General features: G+C 35.3%; 1 protein-coding gene across 1 annotated transcript in view; it reads right to left on the bottom strand.

The window, feature by feature from the left end:
- Nucleotides 1-23331, bottom strand: part of COL19A1 (collagen type XIX alpha 1 chain) — a gene marked incomplete at both ends in the record, with an annotated part of 315931 nt that overhangs the window by 254790 nt on the left and 37810 nt on the right. Inside the window, 4 exons of the mRNA XM_080806683.1 lie at nt 647-772; nt 4920-5000; nt 16232-16507; nt 17747-17870. Of these exons, the coding sequence (XP_080662809.1) occupies nt 647-772; nt 4920-5000; nt 16232-16507; nt 17747-17870 (607 nt within the window). The remainder of the gene's footprint in view (nt 1-646; nt 773-4919; nt 5001-16231; nt 16508-17746; nt 17871-23331) is intronic.

Raw genomic sequence — 23331 nt, 5'->3', positions numbered from 1 at the left:
CTTTTCCTCTTTCCTTTTTTCTTTTCCTCTTTCCTATGGGCATAGAGGAAAACCATCAAGAAATCACTTGGCCTCCTTGTAGCACTGCCTCATGACAGCTGTTAACATTCATAAAAGAAGTTTATGAAGGTCCACAGGACCACTCTTCCTCACCAGGGCACCATACTGGTACAAATGAAGCAAATTCTTAAAGTAATATTCTCTTCCTATTTCCTACAGTAACAGTAACCAACAAAGAAATACTATATAGAGTACCTTTGTGTATGTGTTAAAGAGCAGGCCTGTTTTCTTCAACTGTGAATTCCCAGAATGGAAGCCTATTCCCGACACATGTTAAGTACTCGTTATTTGTCTGCTGTACAGGTGGGTCCCCCCTCCCCCCTTTACCTTTCTATCCATTCTAATTCACAGCCTGGAAAGAAAGTCTGATGGCTCCAGATCTATCCAGGAAAAAAAAAAAAAAAAACAGGAAATCCTATTCCCAATTCCCTTCTCTTAACCCACACCCAGTGACAGAGTGGCTTATGTATTTGATTCAACTAGCACTAAAGGTCAAGACACATTCTGTGCACCGGGGCCACTTCCAAGGGGCTTGGCTCACTCTGTGTAGTGGCTTTTCCGTGGGCATAGACTGAAACTAGCAAACCTTGTTTGGAATGCACTGGCACCGGTCTTGAAGTTCCTGTGCTGCTGGCAGATAGGCAGACATTCTACTGGCGTGAGCGGGTAACAATGAGGATGCAGTACTTCCATAGCCATCCTGCTCTGGACACTAAAATCCAGAAAAATGATTAGGGTCAATTCCAAACATTCTAACCTCCCAAATACAGGCTCCCACCAAACTAGGGATGACTGGACACGGGTATGTGAACATTTAGAATGCCTTTGCTCTTTCACTAGGCCTCCGATGTGTTTTATTACACTGACAACACGCTAGAAATACACTAAAATGTTGGTTTGTTGAGGAATTCTAAAGCTATTATAAATGACTTTATGATGAGTACAGTAATCCCAAACATTCACAGTAACTGCCTTGTTATAATAAAATAGTTATACATATTACATCTGTGTACGTGTTTGTGGAACAAAATTTTTAACAAAAGCAAGCAACATGAACTTTTAGAACTCGTTTACTCCCAATAGATGATTGTAAAGGCATGTAAAAGTAGAAAATAAATCCTTTTTATACTCCACGATGGTATATATTTAATTAAAGTATACACTAGTCTTGGTCTTTAAAGTCCATTGTCCTTTAAAGTTATTAAAAACGTCTCCATTGTAACAGACAAGTGATGAATTTTATACATATGCAGTGGGTTCAGAACACGTGGGATAACATGAAGTGAAACTTAGTTATAAAGCAACGAACTTTTTTTCTCTCAAAAATAAATCCAGACAGGGAGGATAAATAAATGCATCCCCTCCTCTCCACATCATTTACCAGGCTCCTCACCATGGTCTGTAACTGTGAATTTGTAATTTTATAAACTTTTAATTTTCTAACTCTGAATTTGCAATTTAGGGGGAAGGATTCACACATTACTTTGTATGCTACAAATCAGATATGCTCGGAAAAGTATTGTCAGGATACAAAACTAAAAGATTATCAGGGGTTATTTATTGTGGTGAGACTATGGTTGATAATTACTTCCTTCTTTGAATTTGGCTGTATTTTCCAAGTTTTCTATAATAAACATACACAATTTTTTAAAAAGATTTTATTTATTTATTTGACAGAGAGAGAGAGAGACCGCACAAGCAGGGGGAGCACCAGAGGAAGAGGGAGAAGTAGGCTCCCCACTGAGCAGGGAGCCCCATGTGGGGCTTGATCCCAGGACACTGGGATCATGACCTGAGCTGAAGGCAGACACTTAACTGACTGAGCCACCCAGGCGCCCCAACATACGTAATTTTTAAAATAAAAAAAATTCTCTTGAAAAAAATGGGTAACACTCTAATATTTCTGAAAACAACAAAAACTGTAAGAAAAATGACACCCAGAAACACTGGGACTAGTTTCCTGTGTCCACCCCTAGGTCTATCAGATTCATTCTCTCCAGATTTAATAATTAGCTATTCTGTTATCTTAATAAGTTACCAAGTCCACAAGTTTAAAAGTCGTATTAGAATGAAACACAATTAACACCAGAAGAGTCCATGTATCTCGTATGATTTGGTATGATTTTCCAGCAACTTCCTGCTCTACCGGTTACCATTTAGGTGACCAAGACCCAATATGAGTTCATAATTTTGGTCTGGATAACTACTTTACTATATTAAATTGGGAGTTTAAATGACTTTAAAAGTATGTCTCAGGATTCACTATAAAACTTTCCACACTCTCCAAAAAGTGCCTGAAGGGAACATAAAAATGTACAAGTAAGGACTCTTCCCTTCATAAAACCTCTGGTTTTGATTTGATGCATATTTAGTTAATTGGCCCTACAAATTTTAGTCACATTTCTCATTTATTTTCAACAAATGTTGCTGATTTTCTCCTTCTGTCTATGTCTGTGGTCATGAAACTTTACAGAAACAAAATCTAATCAGTAGAAGAAAAGAACTATATTTAAAGATGACCTTGAATAAATTTCACCCTTGACCATGCTGTAACATATCAATAACCAAAAAAAGTCTAATTTAAAATTCCAGGATAAAATTAAAATTTTAAGCAAGCACATTAAAATTTTCTGAATTCAATACATTTTTCAGAAAAAAAAAGTTGTCAGAATTACAACAGATGCATTTAAATGGCTTTCATATAGTTATTTCTTTTCCAAACTATACACTCCCACTTGTAAAATGCAGCATGTTTCTATTTTTTGCTACTCCTTAAAAAATGGTGATGTCCCTTCAAATAATTATTAGCAGGAAAATAAGCAGGCTTTTATTATTTTTTCCTATAGTCAAAGATGAATTCCTACCTTATTTTCCACACTTTAACTCCTAAATAATATTTTTGAGATGTGATTAATTTTCTTCCATACTTTCTGAAGTTATGTAATTGCTTTTAACAGTCAAACGACTCCATCAAATCTATCACTTATACTTCCTTAAACAATTTTCTCATAATTTGAATTGAAAAATCTCTACTATGTGATAATACAGAGTAAAAACTACTGGTCAAAAATACAGTATTTAGATATGTCAAAACATTATGTTACTTTTCAACCAGGAAAAATTATTATTTTAAGGGCTCTTACATCCTATAGGAATAATTAATTTAAAAGTAAACTTTTGGAGAATTAACATCTTCAAAATTTAAATATGTGGCTCCAGGAAGTCTAGGTATTTTGTCTGTAGATTGACATTATAAATTTTCTTTTTAGATATTTATAGAAAGATATTTGGCTGGCTTTCATTTTTCTTGGAATGAGAGCCATAAACTGGGTTGGAGATACGCTTTATAAAACCAAGTTACATAAGAAAAATGAGTAATTTTGAAAAACTTAGCTGTGCTTTGAATAAGTCACATTATTATTCTACTACTCACAGTGAGTGACAGAAGTTAAAAATATTTTTGAATTACTAAACTATCAATAAAATTTTCATGTAATTTTGGACAATAAGTATAGAACTTCTAGGAAATCTAAGATACAAAGAGAAACATCTTCACCTTTTTCTTTTACTTTTCATATGTTCTTTCCGTAAGACTTTATTGAATTAGTCCCTTTTAAATACATTTTTGCCCCATCTACCTCCTTCAATAGTTGATAAGTCAACAAGTCAAGAAACAATATTTTGACTATCTTCTACAAAGCACTAGGAATAAAAAAAGAAAATATAACTCCCCTCAGTGAGTTTAAAATGAAGTTAAATAAATTAAAAACAAGCACAACTATGTCTAATAATGTAAGATAGCACACATGACCATTATAATGAAAGATAGAAAAAGCACTGAATTCTTCTTTTTCTTTTTTTTAAATGGAAGACTGGTATAAGAAAGTAACGTTGTACAGTTAGGTTGGGAATTTTAAGAATGAGAGGCTAAGTAACCGAGTTTATGCTTTGTTGCCAACAGGGAATGACCAAAGGTTTGAAAAAGAGATAAACAGAGGGCAGGGAATATGTCTTATTCACATCTGTTAATGCCTTGTTCTTCAGCACAATGTCTAGAAGATCAATGTTTTTGAATAATTAATGTTTAATGAGAGAAAATAAATGCATATACAAAGCAATGATTCAGAGACTTATTCTAGTTACACTGGAAAGAAAAAGGTCTAGAGAAAGGGAAGGCAGTTGATGTGATAACGCAACAATCCAGGCACGAGATAAAGGTAGACCAGGTGAATAACAGGGAAAATGAAGACAAAAACTCTATCACAGGGTGCCTGGGTGGCTCTGTCGGTTAAACATCTGACTTCTGCTCAGGTAATGATCTCTCAGAGTCCTGGGATCAAGCCCTGCATTAGGGTCCCTGCTCAGCCCCTCCCTTCTGCCCCTCCCCTCTGCATATGCTCACATGCTCTCTCTCTCTCTCTCTCTCTCTCTCTCTCTCTCTGTCTGTCTCAAACAAATGAAGTCTTAAAAAAATATCTATCACAAAAGAAAGGTATCCAGAATGGATAGGATATCTGGATATATGACATCCAGAATAAGGGTATGATCACAGATTTAAAAATCTCTGCAACTGGAAAATGATGATGCTACTGTCAGAACATAGTTTATGGAAAAAGTCATAAATTCTCTCTTATTTATGGTGAGTCCAAAATGAGGACATATCTTTCCCAAAGTTCAAGACAAAACACTGGGATTCAAACTGTAAAAAACTATGTGAGAGCACTAAGAGTTGTCTCTTACTTGGAACAAATTACTCACCTGGCTTCAACAGAAGATACTCAATGCTGCCTTATATTTGCACTCTATGGACCAGGCAACTGGCATTCTATATTCTTCCCAAGCCAAGAAAACTAACTTACCTTGGTGTCTGATATTTCGCAACATGTTTCTTGTGCTATGAAGTTTGAGTTACAGTAGATTTTAAACTGGTGAAGCTCAATCTATTAAAAAAATAGTAATAAGACACATCATTAGTTTTCTTGAAAGTCACAATTAGGCACTTAAGAATTGTGGTAATTTAATAGGAAAGATAAAAGGAGCTATACAAATAAGTTACTGGTAGATATTTTTAATGCTTTTATTTAATTTAGGATTCATGATTTTATGGACCATTTGAGAAAGAGACATGGATTCAATTATTGAGATAGATCTCTAGATAAAGGAAATCAGGTAATGAAAACAATTGCAAATCTTTGCTACGATTTCATACAAAAAAGAAGTACTTACTTTAAGAGAGACATTGTTATGCATTACAAGAAAGTATGCCCACAAAATGAGAAATATTTCAAAGTAAGAAATTGTGGAGAAAAAGTAAAGTCAAAGGTATGAACACACGATGGAAAAGGCTTTCCCAGTAGTTCCAGAGCTCTTATTTGAGACACTGAAACAGATGCTTACTTCTCAATAAGGAAAAAAAAAAGTACTTAGTTTTCATCTATATTTCATGGATTCTATCTAATATCTATGGATGTTATACTACATTGGGATAACCCTGAGCAATACTCACAATCTTTTTACAAAAATAATCAGTTCCTTCTATCTGCTTAGCAAATTTATATTTTTTGGCATTGGACATGAAATAAAACGTAGTTCAAAAAAAGTGCAATCATGCCTTTAAATGCAAGATCAAGCAACCATGTGAAAAATAATTATTATAGACTACTGAAAAGATGTCAATATGATAGATGTATAGGGGCGCCTGGGTGGCTCAGCGGGTTAAAGCCTCTGCCTTCGGCTCAGGTCATGATCCCAGGGTCCTGGGATCGAGCCCCGCATCGGGCTCTCTGCTCAGCAGGGAGCCTGCTTCCTCCTCTCTCTCTCTCTCTCTCTGACTGCCTCTTTGCCTACTTGTGATCTGTCAAATAAATAAAAATAAATAAATAAATAAAAATATGATAGATGTATAAATCAGCTATTTTAAGTTACTTTGTGGTTGCAAACTTAATAATTTAATTAATAATTAATTATACAATGATGTCACATATTATGTAGGTCAGGAGCAACCTCTTCTCTCTACTCTCTCTTCCCACTGCCTGCACGTCTCTCTCTGCCTCTTTCCACCTCTTTCTCTGTATCCCAGTATTAAAGAGCCTCATTATGTATTACTTTGATGTCAATAAGTATGGTCTATAGAAAGATCCAACTGCTAATATTACAATAATTAATCCTACCATAATGAGAAGCGGGTATCTTCAGTGAGTTCTGAAACTCTACCCAACACCAAAAAAATGCAAGAAAGGTGGGAGGGGGGAAGGCTGTAACAATTACTCTATAGTGCACTGAGATGAACAGAATCAATTCAGCTCATAGAAAGTGTTAAGAAATACGGACATCTTCTGAATTCATGAGCAGCCTACCATTTGCAGCCAATGCAAAATTCTGAGATAAAATGAAACTCTTTTATTTTCTATAACTTTTTGCAAGGTATTGAAATTAACTTTTGTTTATAAAATTTAAATACACTGTCTTACATAGTCAAATAAAAGACCATGCAGTAACATTCCCAGGACCCTGGGATCATGACCTGAGCCAAAGGCAGATGCTTAACAGACTGAGCCACCCAGGTGTCCTGGTATAGGAGTTATTTTAGTTAACTAAAGATAGATGATCAATTTTTGATGGATTAGCAATTAATCAAGTACCATGACATTGGAACTACAAACCTAGTTTAATGATGCTTTCTTATTCATTAGTTACTCTGGAATCCTTCACTGACACTGTGCTTAACAAGGACAATGTTTAGGGATAAGTCTATACTGGCCCTTGTTACACAGAATTTGTCTTAAAAAATCCTTTGTATCTTTTTGTCACCTATTTCTTTTTCACAAAAGTAACTAGGTAGTATACATAAAATAAAACCCAATTATTAGGATTTTTTTTCAATAACATCCATCCAGAGTAAATAAAACATTTTCACATTACAACAGAACTTATGGATTATAGAGCTTCCACAGAGATGATGAAAAATTAGTCCACTTAAATTTTTAGCAGGACCAAGAATCTTTACAGAATAAAATACGTATTTTATTTGCTTAACTCAAACCCTATCTCATAAATAAGCTGCATGATAACATCACTTTAATTTTTTAATTTTTGTCTTTTTTTTCATTTATTTATTTTTTAAAATTTTAAATCTAGTATAGTTACACCCACCTCCCCTCTGGTAACCTTTAGTTTCTTCTCTTTAGTTAAGAGTTTGTTTCTTAGGGGCACCTGGGTGGCTCAGTGGGTTAAGCCACTGCCTTCAGCTCAGGTCAGGATCCCAGGGTCCTGGGATCGAGCCCCACATCGGGCTTTCTGCTCAGCAGGAAGTCTGCTTTCCTTCCTCTCTCTGCCTGCCTCTCTGCCTACTTGTGATCTCTGTCTGTCAAATAAATAAATAAAATCTTTAAAAAAAAAAAAAAAAAAAAAAAAAAAAAAGAGTTTGTTTCTTAGTCTGTCTCTTTTCTTCTTCGTTTGTTTTATTTCTTAAATTTTACATATGTGTGAAGTCATATGGTATTTGTCTTCCTCTGACTGACTTATTTCACTTAGCATGATACTCTCTAGAACAAACCATATTGTAGTGAATGCCAAGATTTCATTCTTTTTTATGGCTGAGTAATAAATATATAAATATATATATATTTAGGAAAAATATAAGGATATACATATATAGAGAGAATATATTATATATATATATATTTTAAGGAAATATTTTAAAGAAAATTTTCCTAATTTTTAAGGAAATTCCATACTGTTTTCCTCAGGGGCTGCATGAGTTTGCATTTCCACCACAGTGTACAAGGTTTCCTTTTTCTTGGGATCCTTGCCAACACATGTGGTTTCTTGTGTTCTTTAGTGATTCTGACAGCTGTGAAGTGATATCTCATTGTGGTTTTGATTTCATTTCCTTGATGATGAGTGATGTTGAGACTCTTTCCATGTGTCTGTAGGCCATCCGTGTGTCTTCTTTGGAGAAATGTCTGTTCACACCTTCTGCCCATTTTTTAATTGGGTTATTTATTTTTTGGGTATTGAGTTTGGTAAGTTCTTTATATATTTTGGATACTAACCCTTTATCAGATACATCATTTGCAAATATCTACTTGCATTCAATAGGTTGCCTTTGAGTTTTGTTGATGGTTTCCTTTGCTGTACAGAAGTGTTTTTTTGTTTTGTTTTTTACAAAATCCCAATAGTTTATTTTTGCTTCTGTTTCACTTGCCTCAGAAGACCTATCTTGGTACGGAAGAAGACATTACCGCCTGTGCTCTCTTTTAGGATTTTTATTCTTTCAGGTCTCACATTTAGGACCTAATCCATTTTCAGTTTATTTTTATGAATGGTTTAAGAAAGTAGTTCAATTTCATTCTTTTGCATGTGGCTGTCCAGTTTTCCCAATACCATTTGTTTAAGATGTCTTTTTCCCACTGCATATTTTTGCCCCTTTGTTGAAGATTAATTGACCATATAATTGTGGGTTTGTTTCCGGGCTTTTTATTCTATTCTATTTTTCTAAGTGTCTATTTTTCTGCCAGTACCAAACTGTTTTGATTACTACCGCTTTTCAGTATATCTTGAAATCTGGGATTGTGGTAACCTATAGTTTTGTTCTTCTTTTTCAAGATTGCTTTGGGTATTTAGGGACTTTTGTGTTTCCATACAGATTTTAGGATTATTTGTCCTAGTGCTGTGAAGAATGCTGTTGTATTTTGATAGGGATTCCATTAAATCTGCAGATTGCTTTAGGTAGTATGGAAGTTTTAAAAATATGTGTTCTCTCAATCCATGAGCATGGAATATCTTTCCATTTGTTTGGCTCATCTTCAATTTCTTTCATCAGTGTTTTATAGTTTTCAGAGTTCAGGTCTTTCAACTCCTTGGTTAAGTTGATTCCTAGGCATTTTATTATTTTTGATGCAATTGTAAATGGGATTGTTTTCTTAATTTCTCTGTTGGTCACTTCATTATTAATATACAGAAGTGCAATGGATTTCTATATGTTGATTTTGTATCCTGTGACCATACTGAATTCCTTTATAATTCTAGTAGATTTTTGGTATAGTCTTTGGGGTTTTCTATATATACTATCATGTCATCTGCAAATAGTGAAAGTTTTACTTCTTCCTTGACAATTTGGATTCCTTTTATTCTTTTTTGTTGTCTGATTGCTGTGGCTAGGACTTCCAGAACTGTGTTGATTAGAGTGGTGAGAGTAGACTGCTTTGTGCTGTTCCTGAGACTAGGGAAAAGCTCTGTTTTTCACCATTAACTACATGTACAAGGTTGGTTTTTCATACATGGCCTTATTATGTTGAGGTATGTTCCCTCTAATTCTACTTTGTTGAGGGTTTTTAATCATGAATGGATGTTGTACTTTATCAAATGCTTTTTCTGCTTATATTAAATGATCATGTTTTTTACCCTTTCTCTTATTGATGTGATATATCACATTGATTGATTTGCAAATATTGAACCACCTTCGCATGCTAGGAATAAATCCCACTTGATTGTGGGAATTGTGGGATTAAGGGAAAGATTTTGAAGATTTTTCTATCTATGTTCATCAGAGATATTGGTCTATAGTTCTTTTAAATTTATTTTATTTAAATTCAATTAGGCAACATATCATTAGTTTTTGATGTAGTGTTCGATGATTCATTAATTGCATATAACACAGTGCTCATCACTTCACCTGCCCTCCTTAATGCCCATCACCCAGTTACTTCATCCCCCCACCCCCCTCCCTTTCTGCAACCCTCATTTGTTTCCTGGAGTCAAGAGTCTTTCATGGTTTGGCTCCCTCTCTGATTTCTTCCCATTCAGTTTTCCCTCCCTTCCCCCATGATCCTCTGTGCTATGCCTTATATTCCACATATGAGTGAAACCATATGATAATTGTCTTTCTCTGATTGACTTATTTCACTTAGCATAATACCCTCCAGTTCCATCCATGTTGATGTAAATGGTAGGTATTCATCCTTTCTAATGGCTGAGTAACATTCCATTGTATATATGAACCACATCTTTATCCATTCACCTGCTGAAGGACATCTCAGTTTCTTCTACAGTTTCGCTATTATGGACACTGCTGCTATTAACCCTGGGATGTGCGTGCCCCTTCTTTTCACTACATCTGTATCTTTGGGTAAATACCTAGTAGTGCAATTTCTGGGTAGCTCTATTTTTGACTTCTTGAGGAACCTCCATATTGTTTTCCACAGTGGCTGTACCAGCTTGCATTCCTACCAACAGTGTAAGAGGGTTCCCCTTTCTTCACATCCTCAACAACATTTATTGTTCCCTGTCTTGTTAATCTTAGCCATTCTAGCTCACATAAGGTGGTATTTCATTATGGTTTTGATGTGTATTTCCCTGATGGCAAGTGATGTGGAGCATTTTTTTCATGTGTTTCTTGGCCATCTGGATGTCTTCTTTGCAGAAATGTCTGTTCATGTCTTCTGCCCATTTCTTGATTTGATTATTTGCTCTTTGGGTGTTGAGTTTGATAAGTTCTTTATAGATTTGGGATACTAGCCCTTTATCTGATATGTCATTTGCAAATATCTTCTCCCATTCCATAGGTTGCCTTTTAATTTTGTTGACTGTTTCCTTTGCCATGCAGAAACTTTTTATCTTGAGGTCCTAGTAGTTCATTTTTGCTTTTGTTTCCCTTGCCTTTAGAGATGTGTCTTCCAAGAAATTGCTGCAGCTGAGGTGGAAGAGGTTACTGCCCATGTTCTCCTTTAGGATTTTGATAGATTTCTGTCTCACATTTAGGTCTTTCATTCATTTTGTGTTTATCTTTGTGTACAGTGTAAGAGAAGTCCAGTTTTATTCTTCTGGTTGTGGCTGTCCAATTTTCTCAGCACCATTTATTGAAGAGACTGTCCTTTTTCCATTGAATATTCTTTCCTGTTTTGTCAAAGATTAGTGGACCAAAGAGTTGCGGGTTCATTTCTGGAAACTTATAAACTACCAGGACTGAAACAAGAAGAGGTAGAAATCTGAACAGATCAATAACCAGCAAAAAAATTCAAACACTGATCAAAAACCTTCCCAAAAACAAGAGTCCAGGGCCAGATGGCTTTCCAGGGGAATTCTACCAAACATATAAAGAAGAAATAATACCTATTCTACTGAAGTTGTTTAAAAAAATAGAAAGAGAATAGAAATGGAAGGAAAACTCCCAAACTCATTCTATGAGGTAGCATTACCTTGATCTCTTTTTTTATAGTGTCTTTATCTGATTTTGGCTTTAGGGTAATGCTGGCCTCATAGAATCAATTAGGAAGATTTCTTTCCTCTTCTGTTTTTTCCTATAGTTAGAGAAGACAGACTAATAACTATTTAAATGCTTATTAGAATTCACCTGTGAAGCAGTGTAGACCTGGACTTTTGTTTTTTGGGAGTTTCCTGATTACTGATTCAATTTCATTACTGGTAGGAGGTTTATTCAAATTTTCTATTCCTATTTCAGTTTGGGGAGTGATAGGTTTCTAGGAATTTATTGATTTCTTCCAGGTTGTCCAACTTATGGCTTAATAATATTCTCTTAACAATCATTTGTTTTTTTGTGGTGTCAGTTTTCATTTTTCCTCTTTCATTTGATTTTGTTTAATTGAGTTCTCTCTCTCTCCTCTCTCTCTCTCTCTCTCTCTCTTTTAATGAGTCTGGCTAGAGGTTTATCAATTCTGTTATCTTTTTCCAAGAAACAGCTCCTGGCTTCATTGATCTGTTCTATTGTGTTTTTAGTTTCTATTTCATCTATTTCTGCTCTAATATTTATTATTTTCTTCCTTTTGTGGCTATTGGGTTTTGTTTGTTCTTTTTCTAGCTCCTTTAGGTGTAAGGCTAGGTTGTTTATTTGAGATTTTTTTTTTTTGCTTCTTGAGATAAACCTGCACTGCTATAAACTTCCCTCTTAGAACCATTTTGCTGCATTGCAAAGATTCCGGACTGTTGTGTTTTCATTTTCATTTGTCTCCATGTATTTTTAAATTTCCTTTTTGATTTCTTGGTTGACCCATTCATTTTTCAGTAGCATGTTATTTAACTTTCATATATTTGTGTTTTTCCACATTTTTTCTTGTGGTTCATTTCTAGTTTCATAGCATTGTGATCAGAAAAGACGCACAGTATGACTTTGATCTTTTTTATTTTGTTGAGACTTGTTTTGTGGCCTAATGTATGATCTATTTTGGAGAATGTTACATGTGCACTTGAAAAGAATGCATTCTGCTGTTTTAGGAAGGAATGTTCTCAATATATCTGTTAGATTTATGAGGTCCAATGTGTTATTCAAAGTGCATTTCCTTGTTAATTTTCTGTTGCATGACCTATTCATTGATGTAAGTGGGGTGTTCATGTTCCTTATTATTATTGTATTACTACCAATTACTTCCTTTATGTTTGTGATAAGCTGCTTTATGTATTTGGGATCTCCCATATTGGGTGCATAAATATTTACAATTGTATCTCGTTTGATTGTTCTTATTATGATTATATAGTATCCTTCTTTGTTTCTTATTATTATCTTTGTTTTAAAAGTCTAATTTGTCTGATATAAATATTGCTATCTTTCTTTTAAGTTCTGTTTGCATGGTAAATGTTTTTCCCACTTTCAATCTGCACGTGTTTTAGATTTGAAATGAGTTTCTTATAGGGAGCGTATAGATTGGTTTTGTTTTTTTTTAATCCATCATCATATGTCTTTCAATTGGAGCATTTAGTCCACCTACATTCAAAATAATTATTAATAGGTACGTACTTATTGCCATTTTGTTACTTGTTTTATGGTTGTTTTTGTACATCTTCTCTGTTCCTTTCTTCTCTCACTTTATTCTCTCTCAATTTGCTGGCTTTCATTAGTGATATACATGGATTCCTTTCTCTTTATTTTTTTCAGATCTATTAGTGGTTTTTGATTTGTGGTTACTATTAGGTTTGTATATAACATATTATGCATATAGCAGTCTATATTCAGTTGATGGTCATTTATGTTTGAACCCATTCTTCACTCTTTCCCCTTCACGTTTTAGGTATATGGTGTTATACTTTACATCCTTTTATTTTGTAAATTCCTTGACTGATTTTCATAGATATAATTGATTTTACTGCTCTTGCATTTTCTACTTTCCCTACTCTTACTTATGGTCTTTCCTTTCTACTCAACATTTCTCGTAGGTCTGGTTTTATAGTTACGAATCCCTTTAACTTTTGTTTGTTTAGGAAACTCTATCTCTCCTTCTATTCTGAATGGTAGCCTTGCTGGATAGTGTATTCTTGGCTGCAGGTTTTTTTTCTTTCCACACTTCGAATATAGATATCATGTCACTCTCTTCTAGCCTGCAAAGTTTCTGCTGAAAAATCAGCTGACAACATTATGGGGTTTCCCTTGTATTCAACTGGTTTTTCTTGCTCCTTTTTGAAATTCTCTCCTTATTACTACTTTTTGCCATTTTAATTACTATGTGCCTTGGGGTTGATCTCTTTGGGTTAATTTTGCATGGGGCTCTCTGTGTCTCCTTGATCTGGATTTGTGTTTCCTTCCCCAGATTCAGGAAATTTTCAGCTGTTATTTATTCAAATAAATTTCCTGTCCTCTTTTCTCTTGCTCCCTTTCTGGGGTCCCTATGATGTGAATACCATTATGCTTGATGATGTTACTGAGTTCCCTAAGCCTGTTTTAATTTGTTACTATTATTTTTTCTCTCTCCTGTTCAGTTTGATTGCTTTCCATTACTCTGTCCTCTAGGTCACTGATCCTTTATTGGGCTTCCTCTTGTCTACAATTTATTCCATCTAGTATATTTTTAATTTAGGTTATGGAGTTCTTCATCTCTGATTGGTTCTTTTTTATGTTTTCTATCTCTTTGTAAAGAGTCTAACTGAGGTTTTCCACTCCTTTCTCAAGTCCAGTGAGTATCTTTATCACCATTACTTCAAATTCTTTATCAGGCATATTACTTATCTCCATTTCATTTAGGTCTCTTACTGTCATCTTGAGCCGTTTTTTTGTTTTGTTTTGTTTTGTTTCTCATTTCGAACATATTCCTCTGCCTCCTCATTTTGGGTATGGCTTTAATTTTATCCTCAAATGAAGTAAGATGCCACACTAAACTATGAAACCACTGTACTATTATAATTTTTACATTGTGCCTTTTTAGAGGACACACCTGATATTTTTCAGCCCCATGTTCTGGGCTCAATTCTTTTCTTGGGTGAGAAGTTAATGAGACACAGAACACAGCACTCAATGTTCAGAGGGCAAGCTCTGAGCCTGGACCCTGCACTTGCAATAACTTATTTCTCTCTCGTTGCTATCTCCCTGCAGATAATTTAATGACAATAATTTATAACTTATTTCTCTCTCATTGCTATCTCCCTGCAAATGTTCTGAATTTATTTTAGTATGTGCTTAGTTCTTTAAGTCTTAGAAACAGAGCCCACTTTGCTCTTACTAGTTTTATAAGAGGTTCCAATCCCAAACTCCAGTCCCTAACTTTAGTATTTGCAGCAGGTGCTACTGTCTTGTACTGTTGTTGGAATTCCCTGAATTTACTCCCTATCTGTCTACACTCCACCTGCTGCTGAAAATACATCTCTGATGTTCTAACTGCTGGTCTCCACTTCCCACCCTACATTTGGAGAGAATTTTCTGAAAGGTCTGTCTAGTATTATTGTGTTACAAATAATACTGTTATTATCATTGGAAGCCACCATTTACTAATATAGACTTTGATTCTTTCATTAGTCTTCAAGATGTCTGAGAGAAAGAGAAGCAGGATTTTTTTTTTTCCATTCTCTTAGGCCAGGGTTCAGTGGAGTGTCTAGACCTGAATAAACAAATGAATATACAGGGAACTAACTACATACTAGATACTACTGCACATACTCTATATAATTGTAACTAAGTAACTCTAACAACACAATTTTTCAACTGAGGATACTGAGACACAGATTAATTAACAGCTAACAAGATGAGTTAGCAGATCATTACAGTTAAGTAAATGAGCTAGGATTTACAGCACATCTGTCTGATCCCCAAACCAGCTCACTCTCCACAATGCCATGATGTCTTGCTTCTGTGATTGGTTTTTCCTATTCTGGCCTGTTTTGCTGATCATCACTGAGCTCTAGTTATGGCATTCTCACTGATTTGTTCACTGTTTCTAAAAGAGAACAGTTTAAACATATCTTATTGAATATATATTTACACATATACTATCTTTATCCATCTATTGATCATCTATCTATCAGGATTGCTTCCACAGGGGCATTTAGAAAAAATACGCTGCCCAAATATGTATTTTTACAGAATTGAACTTTGGAAAAAAATTAAACTTTTATGTGTATTAGCAATTTCTTTCTTTCTTTCTTTCTTTCTTTCTTTCTTTCTTTCTTTTGCATTAGCAATTTCTGTTGGTGACCTGTATTCAGGTAATTTTTAGGTTATTTTTATGGTTTTTTTCATCATTCTACCCATAAGAAAGTCAGAAGTCATGAAATTCAGAGATATCTCACTTTTTTAAGAATTTTTTTTAGGATTACCTTCTTCTCTAGGGAGATTAATAAATCTGTTAACACTTGAACACCAGATATGATTTTTAAAGGAGCTTTTTATCTGAAAGGGTATTGCTAGCCATTTGCTCTCATCCAAATGACTTACGGACACAATTAGTAGTTATATTTCAGTCCAGCAGAACATTGAAAAACCATTATAGGCTTATGAGAAATAGTCTGCAATACAAAACTATTGTTATTCTAAGGATGAAAAAAACAGCCTATTGTTCTTGAGTGGAAACATCAGATAATCTGGGACCATTTAATCTAAAGTGCATCTTTTCCCAGTCTTTTCTATTCAAAACATATAAGCTTATTCAAGCTGACTTTTTATATCACATGGTGCATTTTTACCAGAATTTAATTGTAATAATCTTATTTTTTAAGGCATGACCTAGTTCTTTGAAATTCACAGGCTAAAGAAAATGGGTGAAAATAGAGAGAAGATAATATATGTGAAAATACAGTTGGAAATACATAGCTATGCCTTCACACATCTGATGGCTAATTTAAACAGTGTTGAGAAGGGAATGTATTACACAGTAATTAAAGAAAGAAGGTTTTAATAAGGTATCTAATTTAGAAACTTTACTAGTTCTCTTTCATAACCAACGTCACAACTCACGTCCACAGGCTTGCCATCAGAAGCTCGTGCCGCAATTACAGTCTTTCCACGAAGGTCCACAGTGTCCTTTTCATCTATATGCCGGCTTGCAATTAAATTACAATCCATATAGAGTGAAATGTCCCGGGATTGAATACCAATGCCAAGTTTATGCCACTGACGATCAAACAAAGGACGGAGTTCTCGATTTTTAAAAATGTAATTCAACACATCTCCCTCAGGAGCTCGGAACATAAATTCCACCACCTTCTTTCCACCATCAACTATCATAGAAACCTGCAAAAATGCAAATTAGCATTAAATGTTTCAAAACCAGGGTTCAAAATTACTAAAGCACACAAATTAAAAGTTAGAGATGCATGTTGGTATAATTGAGGCACTTAGTAAAATGTGTGTCCAAAATCTGTGTCCACCAGATTTGTTAATACAAAAGAACAGCAAATATCTAGGTACGAAAATGTTTTAAATATGGGGCATTCTGGTGAATATAATATGTTCCTTTCTTGAGAGAACATCTGAGGAGATATATATATGTATATCTAAGTATATATATAATTCTGTATGAGTAATTCAAGAATTAAATGTTACTTAATTTAAAAAGAATAAGAATAGGATCATTTCTCTTAGCATGGAAACTGAGATTGACTTCTTGAAACTTTGATGATTTGCATGGTATAGAGAAAAATGCCTTTTCATAAAGGATATACTTTTAGTTCAGTTCATCTTTCCATCATAAAATTGTGACTATATTAATAGATTAAAAGACCAGTGAAACAAAAAACATCTCAATGGATATGTATAGAAATAAACACAAATGTAAGGTGCCAATAACTAATATTGAGGTTCATCTCTCCCCACCAACCTGGAGTCTTTGCAAACTCATCTTTCTGCCCAAGTGTCATCACTCGCACAAGTATTCCTAGGTTCCTTCTCCCTGTGCCCCATTTTAGGAAGCTGCCCTTTCTATGCTCCCATAGTCCCCACTCAGCTCTGAGCCTACCTCTACCACTGCACCTGTCACCATGGCTATGCTAGAGTATGCCATCCTTTCAAGACCTGAGAAAGGTCTTTCTCCCTGAGAAAGGAATTACTCTTTTAAAAATCTCTTCGTCACTAACAAGAATACAGCACGTGTTCAATAGCTTTTTATTGATGGAACCAATATTTTATCCCACCTCTTCACTTACTCCAGACTTTCAAATGGAACCATGAATGCGTTATTTAAAAATGATACATATCAGAAATGATAGGCGATAAAGAAGTTATTAGTGTCAGTGAAGCAGTTACAAAAGAAGGGTCATTTGAGTGTCTTTAGACAAGATATGAATCATATGACAGATCTCAGCAAGATCATCCTAATGATGAAAACACTTGCATTTCCCTGTCGATGATTCCTCTAAAAGGAAGAATATTCAGATACTAGATCTGCTTCCAGATTTGTGCACACCATGCCAAGATTCAGTTGGTGTAACCACGTAAGAGAAAACTAATTAGCACAACTCTTCGTTTCCTTACCTGTGGTATATTCTGCTGGTTTAAAACCTGCCACAGAAACCATCGTTCCTTTTTGGTGCTTCTTCGTACTCGAAACATAGCTGCTATGGCGTACTCATCAGGGAGGCCTTTGGGAAATATCTTACTAGGGAAGGAAAATAAAGAATTATTGTGAGAACACTGAAGATGGTGAGGAAAAAAAATCTAGGTATGAAGTTCTTTGTAACACAATAATTTTTTCCCATCACAATAAAACAAAATCTCTAAAATGGAATTTTCTCTATAAAGTCACCATTATTAAACTAAATTTCACAATGACCATTACTGTACTGCCTTAAGTAACATTGTTCATTAAAAAGCAAATGAAATGTTAATTCCACGTCCGATCTGATTCTGGCATCTTTGCTGAGAGTCACACTGAGCTGCAAGGTGCCTCAGGGGTGTCTCTAGGAGTCAGCACCATGGCAGAAGACATCAAGTCCAAAATCAAGAACTACCAGACTGTCTCTTTGGACAGCTGCTTCCCCAATCAGAACCAGACCAGGAACAGCTAGTAGAACTACCTGGACTTCTACCGCTGAAGGAGGTGATATCTCCATGTGTGAATGGTCCTGGCGTGTGTTTACAAGTCCTTCTGCCCCACAGCCCAAATGTCAGCCTGGGATGACCACAGGGCAGAAGGCTCACCTCCTGGGAAGATGGGAACTGGTTCCACCTACCTCTTCTTTGTCTTCCATCCTCCTCCCAGGGTGGTGAAGGGTGAACTGGGTACATGGTGCTCCCCACCCTGGGATCCTGAATCATGGCTCAACTAATAATAAATCCTCATTGGAAAAGTATAAGACTGTGTATGTATAAAACAGCTGGATGGGTAGTCAAGAAACCAGGGTGGAAGTTTTACCTTGATCAGTAAGAATGATGGTTTTTTCCATTTTGTTTTATGTTATTAAACTGACCATATTCTCCATACCAGACGACAGAGTGAATGACTAAATAAAACAGCCTCAAGCCCCTATATGTGTTAAAATGTATCTTATGTTCCCCTTTATTATCTATACAATTTCAAAAAAATTTATTATGTAATTTTTGAACCACATAAAAATAGTATAATAGAAACTCCTGTGGGGGCACCTGGCTGGCTCAGTTGGTGAAGCGTGGGAGTCTTGATCTCAGGGTTTTCAGTCACATGCTGGATTTAGAGCTTACTTTTAAAAATAAACAAACAAACAAAAACCCTCCTGTGTATCCAATCAAATAGATAGATAGATAACAAATAATGTGGCTTAGATGTCTGCCATTTCTTTTGGGGACCACCTATAAACCTGAAGGTGAGCATAGGTATAGTTGAGAGGTGATGCCAAAACATAAACTTCCAAATGGCATTTTGAACTAGCTAGTTACATCCAAACTCTTTTTAAAAAGGAAACCTCAACCCACGCAGCAGTCCCCCACTCCACCCCCACATGCAATAACTTGTGTCTTCATCTTTCTTCTAATTTCCTGCCTCCTTTACCCCACTCTCCCACCTTCACACTCTTAGGATCATTTATTTCATGTGTTTTGGAATTTGACAGAACTATTTCCTGGAATTCTCCTTCCATTCATTGTATTGAACACATCTTCAAATATGAGCCGCACATTACTGAAAAAATTTTTTTGTAAGTTTTTATTATCTTTTTTTTCTACACAATCTTCTCTTATCTCTTTTAGGAACTTGTTTCTTAGACAACCACTTAACACTTTATCGTAATGATCTATTCTACTATTCTGCGTTCTGGGATATTTCCCTCATTTATTTTCCAATCCATCTATTCAACACCAATTTTTGTTTTTTTCCTTATTACCAGGATCCTCTTTTGTTCTCTTTTTAAAAATATCCTGAATGCAGTATTTTAAATCCCTGAAATAATCAATTAGATGGGTTTTTAAATGTTTTTCCTGCATCCTTGAACATCATCCTTTCATCCAGGTTCTTTTTCCCTGTTTGACAGTTTGACCTCTTTCTTCCATGCTGGGAGCTACACTCCACTTTCTGATGGTTTTTTATAATCCATATGTAATTAAGGACGAAGCACTGAACTTTGATTGCAAGCTTCATGTATGTCCGCACAGCGTGTTGATGAACAACTTCACTGCATAGCATGACCGGCTGGAGGATTTCACTGACAGTCCCTCAAATGTGAATGTAGAAAGATTAGTTCTCTAGGGACACTCAGTTTCTCCAAAGAAGGGTCTTTCTACATCCCACTTGGAAGAGTATTCATTGGGATGCAGGCCCTAGTCTGGTACAGAATTTTGCTTCATCCCTCTGTTTTTGGTGTCGTGCCTCTTTCTTGCCTTCACTATCCTGCTTACCTTCTACCTGGAGGCTCTCTGGCTAAATTTCTCTCAATAATAAGTCTAATAAACCTCTCACCTTCTGTCTGGTTGTATGAGGAAAACGGAGGTACACTAGGTACACTACACCCACACCCACATCCCTCACCAGCTTCCGCAGAGGCTGGCTCCCCCTCGTGATAAGTCTCTCAGGTGCCCACTGAAGTCAATGGACCCACATCTCACTAGAAACCCCAGCCCAGCAGTACATAGGTTCTAACATCTTCCAACTGCTTTTTGTCGTCAAAGAATGTATTGTAATCTCTCTTTCTCTTGTTCCAACTCCCTTTCTACAGTCAATTTTGCATTTTAGAAGGTTGAAAGTCCTTTCAAATCTTCAACCTCTCCCTCTCCAATGCCCCTTTGATCTTGGTTTACAAACATATGCATATCTTCCCCCTGCTACAAAATAGATAAAACTTCCTCCAACCTTGCTATATCACTATATCGCCCTCTCATCTATCCACCAACCTTCTTATATGAATATCTGAATATCCTCATTGTTACTACCCACATAATCCTTAACTGTCTTGCATTCTAAAAGCATTTCCATTCAGTTAATCCACTGGTTTCTCAATCCCAATTCCCCTCAATCCTTTTGAAGTCTTTAACACTGAAGATATCCTTTCCTCATTGATATAAACCAAGGGTCACAGCCACGGGCCTATAGGGCCCACCCAGGAAATTGGAATGTAAGCTTCCGGAGGTTCTCCGTCTAGCCTACTCACCTTCTTGTTCCCAGCATCTAGAACAGTGCCTGCACACGGTGGGTGCTCAATAAATATTATTAAATGAATCAATTAACGGACTGAATTCAGATATATACTACCTAAAAAATTAATAATACAAAACAAAAAACACATGGCCCTCTCAGTCTAGCTTTGGTTTTTCCATCTTGGACAGAAATATGCATCTAAGAAAATTTCACTTTCCTCCTAAGACTTTTATTAAAAATGAAAACATAAAAACAAACAACAAAGTAAAGAGGGGCAACTGGGTAGCTCAGTCGGTTAGGTGTCTGCCTTCTGCTCAAGTCATAATCCTGGGGTTCTAGGTTTGAGCCCTGCATCGGGCTCCCTGCTCAGCAGGAGCTTCTCCCTCTCCCTCTGACACTAACCCCTGCTTACCCTCACTCTGTCAAATAAATAAATAAAATTTTAAAACACACACACACTCACAAAAAACAAACAAAACAAAACAAAAAACACCAGAGGAAGGGACTTAATAACAGCAACCACACCCATCCTCATGTAGAGGTCACAGGCGTGGACCGGGGGAAATGAAGAGCCCAACCCATCTATGGGGGCAGCTGCGGTTTAGCTCCGGCCAATTGTTCCCTTATGGGAATGTGGGCCCAGGGCTGCCAGATGATCCCATTTTTCAAAAGAAGCCAAATTCCCCAGATTTTTATCTGAAAAGTTTGGAGTTTTCATTTTGACAATCAACTCAGATTTTTCATAAACGCTGTCCAGACCAACACTGTGCAAACGAAGCAAAAAAGGTGACTGCTTACGTTGGCATGCCTGATGGTGTGACAAAACAAAAAATCATAAAAATACCTTTCTTCTCACTAGCTAGGATTTTAGACATAAAAGCACCTGTCACCTCTCTTCATGAGATTTCAAGCTTTTTGAAGGCAGGGAAGCATTTCATCTATCTTTCATTGTTTTCTCTCAAGTTTATTGCCACTAGGGCATTCTATAACTGTTTGTTAAATGAATGAGTGACCTAGCAAATGAAACAGATAAAGACACACTTAATTTTGATAGAATTTTTTAATATTTCATAAAACCATAATTATTTTTAATAATTCATAATCTAATTCAAAATTGAAAATAAATCTCATGAAAGGTTCTTTCTGTGACAAAAAACAAACTTAAATATTATTAATATTGTTAATATATAATAAATACAGTCTTAAAATAATACACTGAAATAAATTTAGTTATGTTTATAGAAAAACTGATTTTTTTCTTAGTCTAAGTTTATAATGGATGAAAATCCTTATAATTACTATATTTTCCTTTCAGTAATTCTTGTTCTACTTTCAAACCCAAAAATGATTTCGCTTGCTGAATTATAATTTTGAAGAAAAATTCCTCTATTTTAAAAACAATACATTACAAAATGTATCAGCTCTTATAGACTATGCTTCTTTTTTATACCACACAAGCACACTTAATGTGACACAGAATAATTTCTCTGGGTCTCGCCAAAGTTTCTATTATAAAAGATGCCATATTGGATTACTGCTCTGATACCAGAGAGACATAATGACAGCTTGTTATGTGTAAGATACCCATGCTTGAATATTTTTGAATGGAGTGTAATTTCCTATGAGAAATTCTATCCATTGCTTATTCAGCGATATTCCCATTAAGAAAAATATTTTTGATCCTTACTTGCCAAATAATTCATACATATATGAAATATATATAATATATATGTATGAAATACATATTATATGTGTATATATATTATAGGGCTAAAAATTATCATTGGGATATTTTCTACCTTCCCTCCATTTCATATACATTGTATGTATTTCAATGCTGTAAATGGCAAATTCATCCACGTAAATTAATACTAACCTATATATGAATAACTCAAAGTTTAGTGAAAATTAAATGTAATTAATCCTTTATTTCCCATTGTCTGATTTTCTTCACATTAATGAAAGTCATCTAAATATCCATGGATAGGTAAGAGTAGAAATATACCAAATTAACAAAATGTTCAACCTAAAAATCAATTTCTTTAATGTTACTAAGTAAAAGTCACTGAGAGTCAAACTAAAGTCATTCCAAATTACCCAAAGGTGCCAAAGGAAATTTGCTGCTTGCAGAGTCCTCTTTACACTAGCCCCTGAGAGCACTAGTTCTAGATACAATCTGGAGTGTCTCTGAAGCCTCATAATTCACATATTTTAGACTCCTTTGAACTTGTAATTTATTTCAGTGTTGAAAAAAATCTAAAATATATTTTTCACCCACTCTCTGATGTTCTCTATGTATAGCAGCCCTCTGTTCAATCATAAAATGGAAAGAAACACTATTAAACTCTACGGGAAGTGGCAGAGAATCAAAAGTAGGGCTCCTTATAGTGACCAGCTATGGCTGAAGGCAATGTCCAGATCTGAGATCTGACCCCACAAAAAACTGATTTCATAAAGATGTTAACATTATAGTACTTCCCTCTCAGTGTTAAAATTAAGAGAGATTTTTAAATTT

This window comes from Martes martes (genome assembly GCF_963455335.1).
Source record: "Martes martes genome assembly, chromosome: 6".
Taxonomy (NCBI): Eukaryota; Metazoa; Chordata; class Mammalia; order Carnivora; family Mustelidae; genus Martes; species Martes martes.
The sequence above is the reverse complement of the archived record's forward strand: the minus strand, read 5'-3'. Positions and strand labels throughout refer to the sequence as shown.